This window comes from Coffea arabica, chromosome 8c, assembly GCF_036785885.1.
Source record: "Coffea arabica cultivar ET-39 chromosome 8c, Coffea Arabica ET-39 HiFi, whole genome shotgun sequence".
In the NCBI taxonomy this organism is placed as follows: domain Eukaryota; kingdom Viridiplantae; phylum Streptophyta; class Magnoliopsida; order Gentianales; family Rubiaceae; genus Coffea; species Coffea arabica.
In genome coordinates, this window is record NC_092325.1 from 32,760,276 (window position 1) to 32,784,713 (window position 24,438).

Genomic DNA, 24,438 nt, shown 5'->3' on the forward strand with positions numbered 1-24,438 from the left:
AAGGTAATTTTAGTGGTTAAATTTCACTACATGTTTGTTTTATTTTGCTGTTGACACATACGGCCCAATTCCACCAAACTTTATCCTAGCAGGAATTTTTTATTCAGGTGGTAGAAGTGTGTGTACATGATTGATTGATAAGATAATTTCATATACTTTCCCTAAAGTTTCTGATAATTGCAGGTAGTTACATTCAAGTTTTTAAAATTAGACCTATCTCCCTTGCTCTTGCGGTATAAATAACAATGTAGACCAAAATGCTAGGTTCTCCTCAAAAATCCTAAAATAGCATTGTGGTTATAATTAGAAACACCAAAAAAGAAACGAAAAGAATGGTTCTCCATATCTATTTCATCAGTTCATTCTTAATACGACTGCTGCAAAACCCATTACCCTGCTAAATCAATTAAGCAAGCACTCAACTCAATCCTAATATTTTCAAGCAACGCTAGCAGTTCTAGCAATTTTAGTATTCAACCAAACCCATTCAGCAAGTACTCAACTAAATTTCGAAATTTCCAAGCAACTCTAGCAATTCCAGTGATTTCACCTATCCAAAATCCTTTTGTTACCTAAATTCTGCTACAAATTATTAAATCAAGTAAAACCGCTAGGGATTAAGGTAGTGCCATAAGTCTAGAAATCTATAGCAGTATGTCAAATCTGTATAAGGTAGTGCCATAAGCCTAGAAACTGGCTTAGGGGTCCAAAGTTGAAACAAAAATAAGTTATGGATGCGAATGTGAATTTGGCTTGTTGGTGAATGGTTAGTGATATGCACGTTCGTAGAATGTAAGTTAATGAAAGGGTCAAAGTGGGATGAAGATGAAAGTTTAGCATGCAATTTATCTAATATTGAAATCCAAGGTTCAAAGTGAGAATTAATTTGAATTAAGGGAGTGCAAAATGGAAGTCCTTTTTCTTTTTTTTTTTTTTTTTAACGGAAACGTTAGAACTTGTATTGAAATCAAAGTAAGTTATACGACTTGAGCAACGGCCCATGCAAAACTTTATAATTATGTCATTCGACACTGAGGATTTAGATATTCCTCATCTTGCACTAAAGTAATAACATACATGCTAATTCTTCTACCTAAACCATTACACTGATTGTCAGCCAAGCTAAATGAGCAATTTGGCGCCGATTAAGAGTTAACTATTATTCTCAATTGGGAACAAAACAGATGTATTTTACATGATGCTTGATTACCTTCAAGATTTTAGCTGTAAGACAATCTTCACACCATTCACCAAGAAGCAGTATACATTATTTATTCGAAGGCCAAGAAAGGAAAAAAGATATAGTCTAAGGAGTTGCTAGATCTTTTTTGCCAGCTTTAAAAATCTGTTCAGTTGGCATGTGAACTTTTACTCTAGAAAGAAGCCATAGAATAGCGAGAACGATTTGGCGTCAGGAATTGCTGAGCATCCACTTGCATGGAACTCCGGGATGTTAAACGACAAGGGACCAAATTTTTGTATATACTTCTTTCGTCCCATGTATTTGCATCTACATGCTTTTGGATTTGTGTGTCCCAAAACTATCATTCATCGAAATAAACAAAACAACTTACCACTTTGTAAGTGTTAATATATTCATGTAATTGATGTGGGTTGAGAACATATGTTTTATTTGTCAAAGAATAAGAGGCATTCAATCTAATATGTAAATTCTGGTGTAGTAATTTGATAAATGAAATGATATTCAATATATTGCTGAGCATATTTATATGTCAAAACGTTGCAATATTAAATTAAATGATTGTACTTTTGCAAAGAAATAAATAATTTGATATGTATCCTCATTAATAGAATGAAAAAGAAAAAAATTTAAAAACAATGTGCGCTACAAAAATTTGCAAATTGACTTATTAGGGCAACAAAATAGGAGTTTAGAGTTTAGATAAATATATATCAGGACTTGGCTCATTTGTACTGGATTTTCCCTCAATTTTTCGCAGTGCATATTTGGATGCATAACACGTATTTTCAATTATTAACAAAGATTACAATTAGTCAAATTTAAAATGATCATATTCCTTTCTAATAAATGAAAACACATGTTATGTATCTAAATGTGCATTGTAGAAAATGAAGAAAAAATGCATCCCAAAGGAGCCAATCCCAGATATAGCAATTGAGCTATGAGAAACTTCGTATCCCTATCTCAGAATATTGCCTATGAAACTTTTCACGGGTAGAAACCTTTAATTGCAATGCCTAATTTCCTCGTTAAAGAATTTATTTCATCACACATTCACACCAGGTCAGGAGAGAGTACAGGATTTTGGCAACGAATAGGATACATTTAAGGGATAATTTCAGAAACCTCCCTTGAGGTTTCTAACAATTTCGCTCGACTCCCCTCAAGTTTAAAAATTACACTTACCTCCCTTGGCATAGTAAAATACCTATAATGCCCTCCACTTGATAGATAATTTTAAAATTAAGGCAATAAATTTACAAAACCCAAAAAATTCTATTTTTCTATCTCTTGTCTATTTTTTAATTAATATAATCTCTTTTTATTATCTTTCAATTTTGTGGATATTAGCAAATTAAATTTTACAAAAGCAACGAAAAGAGCAGATTATGTGCCAAATTAGAAGGAAATGAAGAGACTTGCAATGATACAGAAATAAATAATAATATTAATGATTAAAATAGGAAGAAGAACTAAAGATGTAAAATTTGTCATATTTTGTTTGTTGTCAAGAACAACTTTTATAAAATTTAATAATTACATAAGGATTTCTTTCATTGAATTAGATATTTTTTATTATGATTTTATTATGGAGGTAGTAGAATTTATTCTCTAGTTTTGAAATAATAATATTTTTAAGACCATAGGAGGATTGTAATGACGGTTTTAGGTCAGATTAGCTTATATTGAAAAAGTATTTGAGCATTGATATTTAATTTTAAGTACAACTAGTTGTCAATGGGCTTTGTGTGTGTGTGTGTTTTTTTTCTTCTTTTTTTTTTTGCGTGGCAGGTATTGATCGGCTACTATTTTATATGCAATTTAAGATTTTTTGCACAGCTACTTGATTTCAGAACTTATACTTGGATGGTTTTTAGGAATTAGACTTGTTGATTTATGCAAAGTGTAGAAAAAAATAATTGAATATACTATGTTTTTCTTTGTTAGTTTTGTATAAAAGGGCAATTTAGGATTTTTGTAAGAAAATCTATCTTATTGGACCTACATTATTACTAAACATTAAAAGTAGGGGAGGTATATGTAATTTTGAAAAGCTGAAGGGAGTTCTCTGTAATTGTTTAAAACCTCAGGGGAGGTTTGTGAAATTATCCCTACATTTAACGACAATTGTTGCTGCTATCATCTAGAACAGTTTTGGTCAGAAAAAGTCCAATTCTTATCTATGAACCAAGAAATTTGTGGCCTATTCATTATCCAAGCGACAAATACCAAATTTTGTCGTCAATTACCTTTGCTGGCGTGGATTTGCCACCGATCTTGGCTACCATATTCTGTCCTCGGCGGTTGTGTTTTACTATGACTTTATGACTTTTGACATTGCAAAATTCGTATCTGATTCCTAATTTCCAAGTAGATGTCTGTTTGTAACACTTTCAATATAAAAAATTCCACTGTGTAGTGTAATGTGAAAATGTACATTTTTTGGGCCAAATGTTTTATTATTAGAAGGATCTCTTTGAAAATTTTCAAATCTATAAGGGTGAAATTTTTTTTTGCTAGATTTCCAGGGGGTGGTGGCCTCTCCGTGTCTTCTTCCATATACTTGTAGAAGCAAAAGCTTTTGAAGCCAAGTCAAATAATTGGAGTCAAAGCATTTCTTTCTATTAACCTCTTCTAAATTTTCTATCCCACCTCTGCTTTGTCCCTATTACATTGCTAAGTGTCATTAAACAAACCTAAGTCATTAAACAAACCTAAGTCATCATAATCCTAAACCTTTCAAACGTGGCTACGTCAACAGAAAAAAGAAATTATTGTAACGAAAAGCAATAATAACAGAAAACAAAAGTGGTGAAGAAGAACCCTAAAAAGCCTCCAAAATCATGGTAAAACAATTCTTAAAAAGAGTTGCATGAATACCCAATAAAAATTTTTAAGAACACATTACAACCAAATTTAGGGGCGTACTGTGTCAAAATGTTGGAGTTTGTGGAGTGCAAATTTGAAGCGAACAACAAGTTAGGGGTGTAGGTGAAACTTGATCAGCTAACTAACAGGTTGTGATGTGTATGTAACTAACAGCTAACTAACACTTGATCAACAACTTTCTCAATGCCGTTGAACAGAGAGTTAAAGTGGGGCAAATATAAATGCTTAGACTGTAAGGTATCTAAAATTAAAATTCAAAGCGTAAAGTGAGAATCAGTTATAGCTAGGGTATGGGACACAAGGTGGAATTAGTCCAATTAATGTCCTAATTTGGCTTGCTCAGTCATAAGGTCCTATTTTTCATCTTAGCTTTATTTCAAAGACATTAATTTAGTTTACTACCTGAATTTTCCACAAAAGACTTCAATTTGAGAAATCATACATGAACATTACAAAAGTCGTTCAAATAGCACTTTAGATATGTGGCTGCTCCTAGTTTCCTTGGAACAATAGGCCATGTAGTAGAATGCTTTTGCAACTATCAGAAATGTTTGCTTGACCATTTGGCATACGTTCTCAGGGGGACTTTGAAGCACCAATCGAACAATTTCTTGCATGTCAGCTTCAATCTCTGTGGATCTGATACAACCGTGTGAACCGCCATTCATCTCTGGGCACACCATATGAATTTCCTAATGATCATAGCCCAATTGGTTCGGATTATGACGAAAAAAGGAGAAGAAGCTACTTTCACAAATTTATATAGAATATGTAAATGCATCAGAAACTATATGTAATAGATGGGGCTGGAATTTGAATAAATTGGTTGGAAATTATAATTCAAGGAAAATAAAATTCGTAAGTAGGGGCATGTCTACCCAGAAGCAACATTTTGTTAGTTATAGGTTGGAAATAAATGTCATAGCTAAAAGATTGTAAATTTCATAGCACATTTTGACTGCCATACCTTTTGATTTTTCTGATGTTGGCGAAGCTGATTACAAACTTTATCCGTGAGGTGTGACAAATGCTTGTAGTCGTCATTGTACAGCATCTCCTTTGAACACATTATCCTTCCAGTGGACAGGTTCAGAATCTGCACTATCAATGTTGCCTCATTTGGGTATTCACCAATTTTCATATTCAATGCTGCTGTCAACCACGCCTCCCACTGTCAAATTTCAAAAGTAAATTCAAAAAACTACCACTAATAGAATATACATTTTTATAACTAAGGACAGAATTTCTTGATGCAGTTTTAGTTTACTGAGAAATTAAAATTGGATTTACACCCAGATTTGGTTCAGTTACGTTTCTGTAGAAAACAATTCCAGTTCAAGTTTTGATAGGAAGCAAACAGGAGAGAAGAAAGGAAGCTGTCAAGAAAATTTGCTTCAAACTCACCGCATCATTCAATTGCTGAGTTAGATCCCTCTCCAGCCCTTGAAATGTCTGAACTGAGAGATGGTGAATGTACTTTTGGATGTTTTGAAGTAGTGTCTTTCCCATCCTATTGGTTAGAAAATTACATTATATGAATAAATGGTAATCATCTCGCTTCTTATGTTTCATTCCTTTCTTGCTTAAAAAAAAAAAAAAAAATCTAAATCGTAGCCAGCAACTATTATTTTACATTTTAATTAGGTTTCAATTCTTGTAGCGCAGATTCCTATTCGTGTGAAACTATTTTCTCAGCATTTTAACACAAATATTACTTTTACTAGAATAAGAATAATTTGTCGATCTATGATTCGTTTCTTTTCCATAAAGGGATCTTTTTCTTTTTTCTTTTTTTACCTTTTGTTGTGACAATGTTTGCTTTATTTATTTTTTCCCCCCTAAACACAAATCAGACAGATGAATTATCCTGACAACTGAAATAAACTCAAATGCAAAAAGGCATAGACTTATACTTACTTGTCTATCTTTTCAAGAGAGCTAAAAGAATTGCCTTTGAAAGCTGCAATGAATCGATTCCTCTGTTCTGTTGATGTAGCAACTTCATCAAAATATACTGTCAGAGACTGAGCAATTACCGTAGATTTAGCCCATGCCAGTCTCTCTATTGACCTTTCTGGCTCATATAAGCTTGCAGCAGCTAGAAAATAGGCATCCAAAAGGTTCTCTATACTGATCCCGAATTCGGGAAGGTTGCTTTCTGCCCACCACCTTTATCAATTATAAAGTGTCAATTAAGACCATATCGTAAATGGATACTAATCACAGAGTGTACTTAAAGAAGAAGGAATATAAACGTTTTGTGAATACATACTGCTGCATGTTGATCCACTCAAGTTGATGCTGAGCCTGACACTCATTGTAATCTAGTTTGGCAAGCTCCAGATAAATATTGTTGCTAATTTCAGCCACCCTTGGAAAATAAGTTGTTATCAGATTTGCCAAGTGAAATCTTAATGTAACATGAAGATTTACATTGACCAACTAAAATGACGAGATTTACAGATCTTGATTTAAAAAAAGCTGGTTAATTGCTGATCATTAATCCAAAATTGCTTCAAAATCCAGGCCAACTTAGCAGATGTACAATACCTACCGTGATGCGTGCATTCCCCCTAAACCCTTGCCCCCAAAAACATTCCAAAAGCAAGAAAAGGTGGAAGTAAATTTCTGAACAACAACCATTTGGAATCTGTTTGGAAAGCCCGTTTTAGACACAGCTTTTCTTCAATTTCGTCTACAATAACATCTAAAAACACCATAAAATTTTTAAAATACATAACCGAGAACATCCAAAAGTACACACCATTGGATACTAATTGAACTTTACAAACGATGAAACATTTCAATAATTAATGATGGCTATGTAAGAGCATGTTGGACAAACATTGATACAAATTAAATTTTTTTGACACAAAGTATACAAAAAAACCTTGTTAATGCAACACATCGATCTTTTCTTTAGATGGATAACTGAATTCTGTATCAAGGTTTATACCACCATAAAAACTATAAATTTGCTGCTTTCGAATTTATCTATTTATTTGTTTCTTGTGAAGTTCTCTAAACATGGATACTTTCTGAACTTTTGTTTGCTTTTTCAAATTCATTAGTGATCAGATAAGTGCATATTTTACATGTTTTAAGTGTGTTTTATTAGTTAGTTTTGGTATGTTTTTATAGTTAATTAACTAAATTTCTAGTGAAAATATGCATTTTGTGGTTTAAAGTGTAAAAATTACATTTTTATGGATTTTAATGGTGAAAACTTCATGTTTTTGTAGGTTTAATGATTCAATCATATGAAATGATTTGAGAAGATAATTAGATGATTATTGATGGTTTGAAGTGATAAAAAGAGAACATGAAGTGCAAAATACTCAAAGGATGAAATGCAATTTTTCCAGCTTTGACACCTTGTGGGATTTTGGTAATATCTTGAGTTACAAGTATTGGATTAAGGTGATTCTTATACCGTTTTGAAGTTAAGAGATATATCTACATTTAGAATGAAGACATAGAATCCAGTTTAGTCGTTTTTCTTGTCGAAATGTCAAAATACAGAAGTGCAATTTCATTGTCGAAAGTTGAAATAGAGTTCTGACCAATTGAGGGCATTTTGGTCATGCATTGGTCCACAGAGCTCCAAATTGAATGATTCTTGATGTATTAAAAAGCTAAGTCAAAGAACTACAACTTTTATGTGTTACATAAGAGTTAGTTCAGTCTCCATCATCAAGAAAATATTAGTTAAAGTTGGACCAAAAATAGAGCAAGGATGAATTTTGCCCAGAAAGTGCAAACCTGCAAAGGAGAAAACGTGGGATGCAATACATAACCTAAGGTCACGTATTCAAGGTCCCATATTCTAGTTTTTTTGCTGCAACTTGCTCTACTTCTTGTTTTGCATTCATACAACCTTTCCAACTCATCTTCAACTCAGAATTTGGGCTCTATTTGACCAAGAAGTATGTGGAAACTTGGAGAACAACTCTTGGTGAGTTCAAAAGCCAATTTTGCCAACCAAGAAACAACTCACCTTAAATTATCTATAAATAGCAGCCTTTGAAGACCATTTTCACAATTTTGAAAAGCTAGAGAAACTCCACAAAAATGTAGTCTTCACTAGAATTTCCTCAGTTCATCAGTTAGGATAGTATAGTATAATTAGAGTAGTTTATCCTTCTTGTATTTGTGGTTAAATTTGGATGAAGATTTGAAGAGCAAAGATGGTGACTTAGAACTCATGTGAAAAGGGTGACTTCTCTCCTATCACTTTCTCTTTTGTATTTGATTTCATGTTTAACTATAATACAAGTTTGGATCTTGTTTTCATCTTTAGTTAAAGTTTATGTCTAGAGTTATGGATGGATTTTCTATATCTTGTAAGTGATGTTTACTTGATTATTTGATGATATTATTTTGAGCAAGTTATTTATTACTTTTTCTTTTCTAATCATGATTAACCGGGCATTAATTGTGATAATCTTAAGGTATTAAGTATGCAATGAGAATTGAAATTTAACACTAATTCAAGGAAGTGATAAATGTAGGGAGTACACTCACGAGAGTAGAGGTGCACCTTTGTAACTTTAGTGACTTGTTTCATGTAATTTCATAGAAGAAATGAGGTTGTAATTAATTTTATAACCACGAGAGTAGGTATGACTTAATTACAAGTATAGTTGATTCACTACGAGAGTAGGTTTCATATATATTAGGAAATTACGCCATAACTAATTAAGATAATAGCATTCACTTAATTAGTAATGTCATTTGCAAGAGTAGTAAGGAATTCCATATCTTTAGGAGTTTTCTATTATTATTTTTATTACTTTTATCTCATTTTTATAGTGTAGATTTAATATCTAGTATTTGTGATAATCTAAATAATAAAGAAGTTCAAAAAATCACCAGTAATTGAAAATCTTCTCTGTGGGTTTGACCCTTAATACCCCTATGTTCAATAAACGACTCGTATACTTGCGAAAAATCATGTGTGGGGTATTTAGAATTTTATAAAGATAAAACTTGATTGTGGATGAACTAATTATTATATGTATACCCCGTGCTCGTGACCAGCCTAGCTAGATTTAGATCAAATATTGAAATCACCTGTATAACGTTTTGCCAACCCAAACCTCATCAGCACCACTATAATGCTCTACATAGAACCTGGCTTCAACCCGAGGTAAGTTAGCATACCATGGTATTCCAATTCCATAAGTTATCTGCACAATAGAGTAGCATTTTATTTAATATCCAAAAATAATTAACATTAAAACTATAATGAATTCAAACTTGTTATTTCCTTCAAATTGTACCTCGCCAGGAATGTCCTTGGAAATAACCCACTTATCTACAACTTTGTTATTTGCTACCCTTTCCTTCAAAAAGTTGTAGGAGAATCTTTTGGCTTCTTCAAGTATATTCTCACCAGGAAATTGAACTTGAGAAGCCTTAAAGAGATTTAGGATTGTCGTTGGAGATTCATTTAGCTCACCGCCAAGGCAAACGAACTTGCCTTGTTTCCTGAAGTGCTTAAAAACATCTATGGAAGCATACAAAGAAAGAAATGTTGAAAATGAGTTGACAAAAAAAAAAAAAATCTCATCCCATTTAACTTCAAGATTGTCAAATTTGTTTCTGTTCTTGGACCATAGACATTCCAATACAGTTCTAGGATCATCGAGTGTGAATAATTAAAATTATTTGCATTGTTGTTAAATACCAAAAAGTTAAAAAAGAAAACCTTGTATAATATTAGCAGTAAGAAGTTTTATGACTTAAAGGAGGTCTGGATGTGCAACTTAGTTTGTAACTCATATGAACATCTTGAATGACAGATGGATTTATGTAAAGAATACGATATTCTATATATCCCAAGAGAAAAGAAACTGTTCGAAAGAAACACACTAGCTATATGATAACAGAAATATGCCAAAAAAGGAAAAAGAAAAAGAGAACTTTCAATCTAGCTAATAACAACCTACCAGGGTTGACATTGTAGCCCAATAACCTTAGAAGCCTGAAACCCATAGAGGTGTCATCCAAATCATAAACTCTTGCATTTCTTCCACTAAATACTCCATTTTCAGTCCAATATCTGAATTAAAAAAAAAAAACCATTTTGCAAGTAGACAAGTATACGTAACTCTTGAGTAGAGCCTAGCAATTTTAAATTCTTTTTGCTCATAATCTAATAAGCCATTATGTTTTCTCACCTGTATACATAGTCCAGACAGTCCTTAATCTCCAGCTTGAAGAAACGAGAAATTCCAAGGCGTTGCAAGCGATCAACGGCCCAAAGTCGTGAGAACAGATCAATTGGATAGACGGTAGGTGCTGAAGAGTGTGAGGACTAAATTTAGCAAATAGGAGAAATTCTAGTCTAGCCATTCAATTGCAGTCTCATAGTTTGCTTGCTTATCACCACTGGATAAGAAGTGGTGAATATAGTAGGAGTAGTAAATTACCTCCACCATTGAATTTTGTGATAATACCGTTGAGATACTTCAAACAGTTGTTATCTTTGGTCTGAATAAGTGCAAAAGCAGTTGAAGATGGAGAAGTCAAGAATGATCCTTCTTCTGTTTGTAGCTTCAACAGCTTTTCCCAATTTAGGTCTTCTAATCCTTCCAAATTGTAAAGTATTGGAGTTGGCATTTCATGCATTAGGTCCTTTGGAATCCTATGATCCAATTAATAAGGGTAAACATACAGTATAACTAGTGAAAATTAATGATCACCACCGTATCACAAAATATCTACTAATCTTACCTCCTTCCATACTCATTTTATGCCCGTATAATACACGTTTGTAGATGCCATTCAAAAAAAACTTTTGTATTTCACACATCTCAAAAATACTTGTAATTTTCAATTAACCATATAAAACACATAATAAATTTTTAAGGCATTATACTTCACGAATTATACTTCAATTTTTCAAAAAAATTTAAAATTTGAATAAGAATAGTGACATACTTCTTGAGTTATATAGAAAATAAGAGCGATAAATATATCATGAAAATGGTACATGGATACATATTTGAATAATAAGGTGATAAATTTTAATTAAATGTAATGTCTCAAACATAAAAATAAGTTTAAGATTAGTATAAATGTAGCATAGTCTTAGAAATCTATAGTATATTTATCCATACTTTTAGTTTTGTAATTTTCAAATATATTTGTATTATTCATGTACGAATTTATATGTGTAATTTTGCCGAACACATATTTTTTTGTTGAACTTTTCATCATACTTTTGAGAACAAAATTCATATAACATGCTTACGTATAATATCTCAAATTTTACCCATCTTGTATTTTACTAACTATGATTAACATTGTTACCTTGTTACAACTATTGGTACTTTTTTTTTAAACTTATTAATGCATTGTAAAAATTGTTTTCATTTTTAACAAAAACAATTTGTTAATTAGGGTGGGAGAGTTGGTTGGATTGGATGATAAGTTGGCAAGAATTATAAATAGGAGGTCTTGAATTTAAATCCTTCCACTTATTAAAAAAAAAAAAAAGATGGGTTAATACCGCAACGGATCTTCTGTCCCACACCCTGTGCCACTCTCTGTCACACTTTTTATTATATTGTTATTTCTCCTACATAAATATCATGTTTTAAATTTTTTTTTGTTTCCTTAAGATCCAATAACTATTAATTAAGTAAAAAATAAATACAATAGCTTCAAAAAAGCAATATATAATAGAAAATTAAAAAATACAGCAGAAAATTCATTAAAAATCTCATTTTTTTTATGTATTTTGATTTTTTAAGTATGTTAAATTTTGTGTATTACTCAATTAATAGTTATTGGATCTTAAGGAAGCAAAAAGGAATTAAAACATGATGCTTATAAAGGAGAAATAGCAATATAATAAAAAATGGGATAGAGTGTGGGACAGAAGATCCGTTTTAGGTTAATACCTTGCAAATTTTAAAGATCTCAAACGAAAGATCTCTCTTAGAAAAGGAGCATCATGGGGAATCTCAATGCCCAAACTACGAGCTCTTTCAACAAGAGGAGGAAATACAACTTCAAATCCACAAGTCATGCTATCTAAATCTTCCTTTCCCAGTTTGGATAAGTTGTCCTTGAAAAATCTTGTTCCTGATCAATAAACAATACGTAATTTCCTAGTTAATGCATACGCAGGTCTTGATCTTGAATAAAACCTTGGTTAGCTAATCATCGGTTGTTACCTTTTTCACTCTTGTCTGGATGATTATTCCATGATCTCAATGCAATTACACAAGCTAGAGTATTCAATAGTCGATCACACACAGAAAATAGTGCATCACCCCAAGAACCATCAGAGAGTTGATTTTGTGCAATCCACTCAAGTGAGGATGGAAATTGAGGAGTGCCACTTCCATCAATATTTTCAATAAGAGAAACCCATGCCGTGTCATAAGGTGAGATACTTATTCTTCCATCTTCAACGGTGCTTAGCATCCTTCTGATATAAGCAATCGCCTTCTGCAAAAGCAAAAACAACAAAAATTATGTCCAGATTCACTAATTTTAAGAAACGACAGATAAAAAGATTGAAAAAATCAAACATAAATTTACCTTTGGAGCTTCACTTGCTACATGATCGGTCTCTCTTACTAGTGAGGTATGGCTACAGTCTGCAATGAACAATCAAACAAGAGACATTCCTACTTCCATGCATATATGGGAAACTCCTCTGAAATATGCTCTGTATCAGATTAATTAGGCTCCTCTCAAAACAGTTGTAGAGGAAATTTAGACATGCATAAATGTAATATTATGCTTGACTCGAGATATTTAGGGCGTAGTTGGTAGAAGTTCAATTGTCACTAATTATTGTCGTTGCGTCGAAAGCTTGTACAACCTTTTTTGTGATTTTGGCCCTTTTTTCACCCCCAGATGTTTCGTGCAAATTAGATGAGAAAATATTCTTAGATGGAGTTCATTTTTAATTATGTTGATCAACTTGCTAAATCAATAAATGTTCACCCATGTTAACAGAACTTCTGAATACTCCAAAATTACCGCTTTCTTTTTCCTTCTAATTCAAAATACTTCCTTGGATGAACTTTTAATTGACAATTGGACAAATCGATAATTTATTAGTGGTATAATTAAAAGGTTAGATGTTACTTGAAACCAAATGCAATTTAGGCGAGAAAACTTTGGTTAACCCATACAATAGCAATACTTTAGCATACCTTGGGTTTGAGCTCTACAAATGTCATTTATAATATTGAGGTCATTTAATTGTAGCGCTCTTGTCTTTGGAACTTGAGTACCTGAAAAAGAATGTTGTCATTTCAGTCACAGGGTTGAAGTTCATTCTCCAGTTATAAGCATAGTTGATATATGTAAGAGAAGCTGAGTGACTTTTCATCACAACAGAAAAGATAAAATGAATAAAAAAAGAAGACCCCATTATGAGAGGTTTGCACCAAATCACTTTGTGGCTCTCATTTTTGATGGTGGGGAATGAATGTCTGTCGAAAATTCTTTTTCTATTTGCCACTTTGGATTTGAAAAAAAAAAGGTAGTATATTTTTTTCCCTTTTTATATGGATAAATTGCCTTTTATTCCACTGTGATTTGGTACTTTACCATATTACCCTCTATGATTTAAAAAAATATATATAACCTCTCATGATTTGGATTAAAGTGTCACCGGTAGTTTTTCCATTAAAATTAACGATCAATAGTAAAAAGTCAAATTCAAACTAATAAATTGACAAATTTATCCATTCAGCACTTCTTTTTTTTTTCTTCCAAATATAAAAACGAAGAAATTGAAATAAAAAATACAGATAAATAAGAATTAGAAAATACGATTAAAGATTTGGGTTTAAAAACCTATAATGATATTTGTAGTTAAAAAATGATTTCGTATTTTTTGTTTCTTATGTATTTGTTGTATATTTTGCTTCCATCTCTTTTGTATTTGGAAAAGATTAAAATTTTGTAGGCCAAAGTATAAGTTTTCAAGATAATCTATTCTTCCTCAAAAAAAGAGAGAGAGAGAGAAAGAAAAGAAAAAAAGTAGTGAAAGGGTGAATTTGTTAATTTATTAGTTTGAGTTTGAGTTTGACTTTTTACTATTAACCATTAGTTTTAACGAAAAAACTGACGGTGACACTTTAATTTAGACCATGAAGGGTTATATATAAATTTTTAAACCATAAAATGTTATGTGGTAGAGCATCAAATCACAAGGGGTAAATGATATTTACTCTTTTTTTTTTTTGTGGTACAAAGCACGTTTTCTAGTTGTATACAAAAATCACAAGAGTACAAATAACCCCAAATGTCTGGAGATGCACAAAAATTGATGGAGCTGTAATACACTTTGCCAACATGTGACCCTAAATTGTCCAGTCCTCCTTTTCGGGAAAGAAAGAGGACCCTAAAGATGAGTGACCTGGAGAAGCATAAAGTAGGAAATGGAAAAATAAGATAAAGAACTTGCAATCAGGACAATCGATAAATCCAAACTATCTGAAGATGCACGCACCTGCAACATTTTTAAAGGCAGTATTCCACCGCCAAACAAAATCATGACTATTTTATGTCCCACAAATCGAAACAGCTCAGTATACCTAACCTGCCACTTATTGCATTTAAATTGTCACTGCACTAACCAACCCTATCCATTAATATGACCATTTTAAGAGCCAAAAAATGACAACAACAACTGAAAATACTTTGCTTGCCAATTATGCTAAGTTGTCATTGCACTAATCAACACTTTCCATCATTTGTGTTCAATTCATTGAAATTGAATCTGATTGTAAGGTTTTGATCAAGATCCTCCAAGGCAAGAGAAATTGTCAATGGTCTATTCATTCTGAAGTTAAAGAAGTCCTTCGTCATCAATTTATCTCTGTTTCTCATTGTTTTCAACAAGCTAATAGGCCTACTGATGTTTTGTCCAATATAGGTTGTGCAAATGGTGCTACAAACGTTTATGACTCATTTGAAGCTCATCCACGTCAAGCTAAAGGCTAAATTAGATCTGATTAGTTATGTCTTCCATCCCTTAGAAGATATTAGCATTGTATGTTTCAAATATCTCTTTATTTTTTAAAAATCTTCTTTATTTTTTAAAATTTTTCAAAAGTATTCATGTAATTTTGGACGTTAGGTCATGTCCCCCTCTGTTTTGTTTTCATTAATAAAATAAGGGCTAACATCCCTCTCCTATATGTGGGATTTGCCACTTAAAAAAAAAAAAATTGTTTTCCCAGCGATCTACATTTCTCAAAACCTCTGAAAATAGGCATACTTACCTCTTTTTTTCTTTAGAAACATATTCACTCCAAATCCCGCAAGTAAGGTCGGAGTCTGGGACTCGCTTAAAGTACAAATTGTATCCGTGTCTCTTAATATATCACATGATGTACAATATAAGAGTAGAACACTTATATATCGCACGATGTACAAGTGGATCTCTAGACCACAATCTAAATAGTTTCCTATGCCGAGAAATATAGTTCTATGCGTCTAATGAAAGACAAGGACTGAAACTATGGATAGAGGATTATTTGAAAAAGAAATTGAAACAATACTTTATTATTTTTGTTTTCTTATGTAATGTGTGTGAGATCAAATATGATTGAAGAAATTAAATGATGAATGGAAAATGTGTTTATAATACAAAAACTCAAAAAAGAAAAATCTGAAGAATGACATGTCCAAAACAAAAGGAAACCAAGATAACTAGTAGATAAATACAGGAAATGAAACTGAACTCATGTGGCAGAGAACTAACCTATGAGGATACTGAAATTTCCCAATGACCGACCATGTTTGAGGGATACTGCATTGCATTTAGATGTCGGAACGGACTTCGGTGGAAAAGTGAAGATAGCATGATGCATTTGTGTGGACATTTTAGACGAAGAGAGTGGATATCTATGTCTGAACAGACGATGAAATTCTAGAGCTGGATTTTGAAGCATTCCACTAGATGTGGCTTTATATACAGGAACGTTGACTATCTTTTCCTATGATATGACTATAATTATACACAATTGGAATACCAAAGCTAGTGTTGTAAAGTCTGATCGACCTATTTGATAAGTGAATATTTAACGTATATTTTGTACAAGTTTGACACGAACTTTTGTTATGTTTTGAGAGGATTAAAATCATATTTGAACTCTTTTTGGTGCTAATTGCTTAAGTGTTGTTTAAATAATCAAACTTGCTAAATGAGTGGATTAATACTTTAATCTGTGATATTTTGAAGGATATTGACATGTGAACTTCATGTACAAGATAAAGAAAGAGCAAGGATCATTTTGAGGATAAAGAACAAAAGAAACTAGGAGCAAAAAAAATGAAGAAAAAAGGAAGGAACCGAAAATCTGGAAAATGATCACATGGATCTGAGGCCGGATCCGTGTGCAACAAGATTGATCTGAGCCCTCGTCTGTACTTCTGGAGTAATGGATCCGAGCTCAGATCCATTTGAGAAAGGCCTTAGATCCGCAATGATCCGAGCTCGGATCTTACTGAAACACTCGGATCCATGGCTCGGATCTGTCTCTCTCTGCTACAAGTAGTACAACCGGTTTTCTTACTTTTCACACAACTTTCCAGCTATCTTTGGTGAGAGAATTTGGTGGCACATGCTTCTGCAACAAAAGGGAAGACAAAATGAGTTATTGACAAGTCAAAACAACATGTCTTTTGACTTTCTTTAACAAAATCTTAGTTGTTGGAATCATGAAAGAGAAAAAGGTGCTTTCCACCACCTTTTATGCAGAGAAACAGGGAGAAACCAAGCATCACCATACATAGTTAGTTTTTCTTCTGGAAAACAATTTTCTCTCTAGCTAGAAGTTCTGGAGGACGCACTTGGAGACTTCACTTGTAATCATCTTGTACAAGACATAGCAGAATTTGGAGGGCTTCACCATTAATTGGCTAAACTTTTCTTTATCTTTCTTGTATTTGTACTTTATGATGTTTTATATTAATAAACTTGTGAGTTTGATTGTTATATCATTCATGAGCAGCTAAATTTCTTTATTTAGGGAGTAGATGAAACTTATGGCTAAATGATGTGAATTAAATGTCATTTACACTTGTTGTATCTTGTATTAACTTGTCTATTTGTGCAGTTATAATTACTTGTTGTTGTTTGATCACCAATAGCATATTTATAGTTGTTATTAGTCAATGAGAATTGGTAGTAACAATGGAAAAACATGAGTAGAGCTTGAGTTGTATGTTCATGAAAATAGAGGTACACTTAAGTAGATTATCTAGTATTTCATGAAGGAAAACAGAGTAGAACTAGTATTTCACCATAAAAATAGGGAAAACTGGACTGTTTTAGGCAATTTTATCATGAGAATGAGATTTGGTAATATTGGAAATGAATCCCTGGTTAAACAAGAATAATAACAAGAGGTAAATCTATTCATTTGTGTTGTTTATGCCATAAGTGGAATCTGCATCCCTAGATTCAATCTTGAATGAAATTTCTCCATTTGTATTTAGCATTTATTAAACTGGATTTGTAGACAGTAGCATTATAATCTTCTTGTTCAAATTCATTTTAAATCTAAATAATAGAGAAAATAAGGGCCTAGTACTTGTTTAACTTGCTCCTTGTGGGATCGACCTGATATTTGCCCAAAACTACTAAGTGACCGGTATACTTGCAGTCCAACAGGTAAAATTCGGAAATAAACTTGCACTGATATAAAAATCCCGTATCTATTAAAATTGGACACTTTGTTTTTTATTTTGTTTTGTCATTTGATTTCGGAAAGTTTTGATTTATAAATTTTGCTGATCACATATATTTTAAGAAGTAGCTCTTCACTTCAGTCTCAATACAACTAGTTATTTACATGTACATTAGCTCGGACATTTTTTATCATTGAAAATTTTTTGGACAAATATCGTGCAATAGCCTAAAATATTAAAATTTATAAAATGTTAAATATAGTACATATAAGACACTCTTTAAAACTGGGCAGAATAAAAGTAGTTGACTTATGCACAAACTATTAATTAGTTCCCAATGAATCTTAAAACATTTGTTCAATTCTGATTACTTTAATTGATGGTAGTAAAGTGTTATATGAGAGAACTAGATATACATATTAGGAAATGTACTAATATTTGATAAATTTTAAAAATGACAAAAAAATTTTAATAAGAAAAAATCCATTAAAGGAAAATGCACAAAAAGATGTCGAAATAAATGAAATGACATGCAAACGTGCTTGTAAAGAATGGATCAGATTGTCTAATTATTAGGAAATATAAAACGGTTTTCCCTTAAAAAATCGAAGAAATTGCTTAGAATGTAATTCATCTGTAATTGACTAATTATAAGAAAAATTATCTATAGTTTCTTCAATTTTCTATATTAGAGAATGGACACCTTAATTTTCTGGTAATGATGGATAATAAAAAGTAAAAGAAGAGACAAATTAATGTAAAATGTTTACATGTCAGGATTGATTCCACTGTCACCTCAAAAAGAATTCATTGTCGTGGAAAAGGTGTTAAAGCATAAAGTAAAAAGCAAATGCACCTCTTTAATCAGAAGATCACGGGAATCCTTTTGATACAATTTATTATGACAGAGGGTTAGGGAGGATCGAAATGAGAGATTATAATGGAACATAAATGCACTTAAAGTTTAATTCTTTGACGAATAAAAAATTTCAAAAGAAAACTAATGAATAGTGTAATTTTTTATTTGCTCAAATAATAAATAATTTGATAAAGAAATTTGGGATGCAATTCTTTAATGTTTTTTGAAAGTTATAAAAAGCAAACTAATAGAGAAATTTTCCAAATCCATGCTTATCTTAATATGACTTGGGATTGTGATAAGTTGCAAAGAAATTAGTTTCCAACCCAAAAACATCATAACTACTGGAGAAAATTTAAGAAAAAATGATTAATTAGATAATTTAAATGGATTAAGATGAGTAACATATTGAAATATTGAATACAAAATGATAGAAAAATGAATGCTGTCTAAATTTAAAAGTAAAAACAGATTATCAAGCCAAATGATAAGAATAAAGAACGTGGTTGGTGAAAATTAAGGGAAAAAGAAAACTGTAGGCTGATTGATACCTAAAAAAAATGCATAATCAATATAAACGAATATAAAGTAAGGAATGTGTAGATCTATTGAAGTTAACTGCAATTAAGGAAGTATAGAATGATGAAAAAAATATGACTTTGTCCAAATTTAAGTCATAGGAATATATAACCAAGTCAAATAATAAAAATAGAAAACGTGATTAGAGAGAATTAGAAAAGAAAAACTATAGGTTGAGTGATAAAATAATCAAGTAAGGCATAATTAATAGAAACATACACAAAGTAGGATCAATAAATTGATTCAAATTTACGATATTTCAAGTAGGCAAATAATATATTGATTGAATTTTTCTATAATTTGCAAAGTGAAAAAGGAATGAAATTAATTGTAATTAAGAAAAACAAACACAAACATGATATTTGTTCACATTAAGCCAAGAGTCACGTGGCAAAAATTGCACAATTTTTTTTAACATTATAAGGGGTTGATGCATTTTGCCATATTGTGACGACCCCACTTCTTCCAAGGGCGAACCAAAGGGTATCGGCGGGCCGCCTGTCTAACTCGCGCCAAGACTCAAAACTTAAAGTAATAAAACTAGATAAATCGAAAGAGCACTATATACAATATATACAATCCCCAAAAGTGTTCTAATTACATTCTCCAAAAGTATCTACTCATACCATTACATCCTTATAATTATAGCCAACGCCAAAGAGTAGACCCTAAGGAGGGTCCTTATATAAATCACCAAAACAAAAACAAACATCCTAATTGTCTAACTATTACAAGCAAACCTAACTATACTAGTGTATGTGCCACAATTTCCCCGCGTCGACCCCTGCTAAGGAAAACAAAAGAAAAGGGGCAAGCTATATACTTAGTAAGTAAACAGGGTCAAAAGCGTAAATTTTCACGTATCAACAATTATACAGTAAGAGTAAAGCAAAAGCAGAAAGATAACATCACATAGTAAGGATACGGGTGGCTCCAAAGCCAAATCATCTGCCATGCGTGATCTCCTACCGACACTCCGTCGACCACAAATAATGGTCCGTAGAACTCCACTTGTACTCCCACCGTACACCTTATCACCCTCTCTGGCCAGACACCTCACAAACTTGCTCGAGGGAACGAAATTGAGCTTGGTTCACAAGCTCGGGTCACAAACTTGGTCCACATAATCGGTGAACCGGATTCACAAACTTGGTAACCTCAAACCAGGTTGGACTGACTTCGACCAACCCCTAACCGGCTCGAATAGTCCATCTAAGTCATGAGATCGGGCTCCAAACTCACAAACTTCACAAACTTCACAAAATTTCTCAAAAGTCACCCCGAGCCACGAGATCAAGGGTTTTAGTTCCAAAATGATTCATATACATATGCCATGTACAAATATGTGCACAAATTAGGGTTTAGGTCGAGTGCGATAAAGTACACCCTCGCCTAGGTACCCTTTTCATACATATCGAAACACATAAGCAACTAACACACAAGAGCGACCTGAATACTTACTCAACGAACAAAAGAGCAAAAGTTCGAAATTTGTGCCGCGAGGAGTAGCTAGTAGGCCCCACCGGCTCCACCTAACTCACCAACATCTGAAATAGAAGATTGTGTCACAATATATCACAAACGGCTACTAACATACTTAAAACAAGCAAAACGGCAAAATCGGCACATACGAGTGCGGAAACGGCATGCGGAAATCAGAAATGGTAACCTAATCGCTTTGCCGTCAAAACTGTTTTGAGCCTAATTGAAGTTATGAGTGTAGGATCAAGGTACATGAGATACCGTTACGAAGCTAAGAGGAAGGGTTACAATTTTCATGAAGACACCTCAATCCGGATCTAGACGGAAATTGGTCGAAAGTACAGAAAACCGTTCCAGGAATTCGCACTCTAGAGTAAGGGACAGCGTATGTTTGCTGGACCATAACTCCCAGTTCACAAATCCAAATCAGGAAATTCCAAAGGCATTAGAAAGCTGAGACATAAGGGTAAAACTTTGATGTTTTGGCCAAGACCTGAATCCACTCAGAACAGAACGAAATTTGAGTGTCAAAGTACCCGTCAGAACTGTCCAGATTCAAAGGCAGTTCTGACGATCGATCTTGTTTTGGTCATAACAGGAGCTACGGAACTCGAATTTTGACGCACTTTATACCGTTTCGAAGCTAAAACCAAGATCTAAATTTTATGAAGGAGTCAATACCCAGATCATACGTTATCAAAACGGAAAAATGCACGGTCAGAGGCTGACTTCCAAACGCAGCACAAACTAATGTCTAAAACAGGCCTGAGTGTTTGTCTATAACTCAGGATACACTAATCCGTTTGACCTGAAATTTTACAGGCATATTCAGGACTTATGAGGCTACAACTTTCATGTTTTGAGGAACTTCTGAATCCATACGTAACATCAAGAAAATGAAGCCAAAGTTCGGATGCTGAACTGCCCAAGTTTTCCAGATTTGCCGGTTTTGCACGCCGCAACCGCACAGTCCGTTTTTATGATTCTTATACAAGTTTTTCTAACCAATTTGATACCAAACAACCATAGGTATATCAGCCTAGGAGTGGTCCGAAATTCTCTCCTTATTTTTTCACAAAATTACCAAACACTAACCAAAATCCCTATCCTCACTTCATATGCACTAATGAAAGTCAATTAGCCAAACCCTAACCCACTAGTCATTAGCCAAGCTAAACTAACATAATGGAGTCTAGGGTTTCATAATCAAAATCTGATTTTACCAAAATCTAACCATACAAGAACAATCAACACACCACAAATCCCATCTACAAGTCAATTTCTCAATCAAAGCAACTAAGGAAAGCATTAAAGCAAGAAGCCCTAATTTTTTTTCTCTTTTGACCGAATTTCCAACAGCCACAAAACACTAAAATTAACCATGAAACTTCAATATAAACATCAAATCCACCATACAAATCCATAATCACAATAAAATACATCACTTCCATAGCTTAAAGATTAAAAATCCCAAAATTTATCTTTCAAAGAAGATGGCATACCTTCAAATGAGTTTGGTAGATGATCAAACTTCAACAATCAAGCTTCTAAGTTGTTCCCTCAAGTTTCAAAGGCAAGATGAAAGGCTAGAAGATGAAGAATTTGAAGAATTTCTTTCCTCTCTTTACTCTCTCAATCTCGGCTCTCCTCTCTCTCTTTCTCTCCAAGTTTTGTTTTGTTTTGTCTTGTGATTATCTTACAATCCTAAGGTAATAAATAGTCAAAAACAATAGAAGATACTTATTAGGCTAACCAATCACATAAAAGTGCTTTATTTGCTTTGTAACCCTTGCACTTCAATTTAGCTTTTATTCTACTCTTGCCCTCAAACATTCGGTAATGTTTCAATTAACTCCATAGGTCATAACTTAATCTAGTCTAAAACATGTAATCACACTTAATTACTTTACTAATCACTCTCTTATCTTAATCACTGATAGGTTGCAATTTGATAGTTAATTTTATTATTAATTTTCCCTATTACTTAACCCAATGTGAATTAATTATTAGATTCTACTCACTTTTCGTAATTTGCATTTATTTCAGGGAGTAGAACAAAAATATCACAATAAAGGCCAATTTGACAGTTATCGAGAAAGAGTTCACATAGCAGGCAATCGAGGGCATTTCTGGAATAAGGAGATACAAGTCCTTTTTGGTAATTCGCAGATGGTAGCATTAAAAGGAGGAACGCAGGGCTGAAGTAAGGGTCTTCTTCTTCCCCCTGGGGGAGCCGCCGCACAGGGCAGAGGAGAAGCACTATCTTGGAGAAAGCTTTTGCTGTTTGACTTTTCTTTTGTTAGTTTAGGAGTAGCTATAATGCTGCGCATGTCAGGAGCAATTGAGAATTGCTTTCTTTGACCTTTCTTTCTTTACCTTTTAGTACTTTGCTCCCCTTGGATGAGAGGACGAATTGAATTTCCCCAACTCTTGAAGACAATGGCCGTAACTACTGCCGCAATTTTGTTTGGATTTTGCTCATCAACTATGAGCTAAATCTTCCATCTAGTCAAGGGGACAACTGAAGATTTGGTTCAATAATTACTGTGAGATCTAATTTATTTTAATTGCCTCCTTCATTTACTGGTATTCATATGTTTCCTGCTTTTAACCGTTATAGTGCGTGTGGATGATTGATTAGTGCGCAATAATTAATTATTCATACAGGCTATTTTGCTATATAGGGGTAATTGAATCCGTAATTGTTCGTTATCTCTATCCCAGTAGCAACTGGCATAATTGGAATTGTGTCAGGGGAATATTTGATCTGGCTTAAATAAACCCTCGTAGCGTGTTTGTTAGTCAGGATTGGGCCTTTCTAATTATTAATGCAACCTAGAAATTAAATCCTACGGTCGTACCTGGGGTTGTTTTTGGGTTAGGGAAATAGCTAACGGTCGTACCTTAGCTATCAATAAATTAAGGAAGGGTTGGTTGTTTATCGCGTGCATGACAACTATAACTAATCTGTTAATAAATGTTGGAATTATTCCTGCATCAATGATCAGTGCATGAACCATTTCTGATGTGTACCCTTGGCTAGAGTTTCTCTAATTATTTCTTTTAATTAATTACTTTGTGCATTTAATTTATTTAGTTAGTATTTAATCCAAAAACCCCCCCATACTTTGGACTCTAGAAGAAACGAATTATCCCCAGTCCCTGTGGATTCGACCCTACTCACCGCTATATACAAAATCTGTATTTTTCTCGAGTAGGTATTTATTATTGCACAGGTTCGGCACCTGTCAATTTTTGGCGCCGCTGCCGGGGACTGGTGCCAGATTAAATTGTTTCTTTTTGAGTTTATCTTGTTTTCAATTTTTTTAATTTATTTTTCTCTTATTTTTTTTTATTTTTTTTATGGCTGCTAACATTCCATATTTTGATGATAGACTGGACTTTGTTCCTGAATGGGGTTATGAGACTCATGTTCTTCCTAATGATCAATGGGCTGTTGCAAATTGTGGAACTTATTTTGACTCAGGTTATTCAACTGACACATGCCCCGTATTTCAAGATAATTTAAGTACTCCACTTGATACTTTTGGAGATTTTCCACCCCAATATCAAACGCAGTATGACCCTTATTCAAACGGGTATGATCAAGAATGGTGGGATAATTCCAGTTTTGATTATGCGACCGGGCCAATGGATTTTCAACAGCAAGAGTCTCAACAACCATCGTCCCTGTCAGGGTACCAGCAGCAATACCAACCCCGACCGCCTCCGGCCCCAAGCGCTGGGCCAT

General features: G+C 33.2%; 2 protein-coding genes across 2 annotated transcripts; both read right to left on the bottom strand.

Moving 5' to 3' along the window:
- Window positions 1-4,449: 4,449 nt before the first annotated feature.
- Window positions 4,450-5,602, bottom strand: LOC140013480 (copal-8-ol diphosphate hydratase, chloroplastic-like). The gene is made up of 3 exons (XM_072062773.1): window positions 5,498-5,602; window positions 5,061-5,264; window positions 4,450-4,785 (listed from the first exon to the last, which is right to left on the bottom strand). Exons 1-3 carry the CDS (start codon window positions 5,600-5,602, stop codon window positions 4,543-4,545), a joined length of 552 nt encoding a protein of 183 aa, XP_071918874.1. The 3' UTR covers window positions 4,450-4,542.
- A 340-nt stretch (window positions 5,603-5,942) lies between these two features.
- Window positions 5,943-24,438, bottom strand: LOC113706417 (peregrinol diphosphate synthase TPS1, chloroplastic-like). Its single transcript, XM_027228320.2, has 13 exons — window positions 24,390-24,438; window positions 13,273-13,353; window positions 12,650-12,708; window positions 12,280-12,556; window positions 12,004-12,187; window positions 10,528-10,742; window positions 10,276-10,396; window positions 10,045-10,157; window positions 9,376-9,602; window positions 9,167-9,282; window positions 6,366-6,464; window positions 6,011-6,262; window positions 5,943-5,967 (listed from the first exon to the last, which is right to left on the bottom strand). Exons 1-13 carry the CDS (start codon window positions 24,436-24,438, stop codon window positions 5,943-5,945), a joined length of 1,818 nt encoding a protein of 605 aa, XP_027084121.2.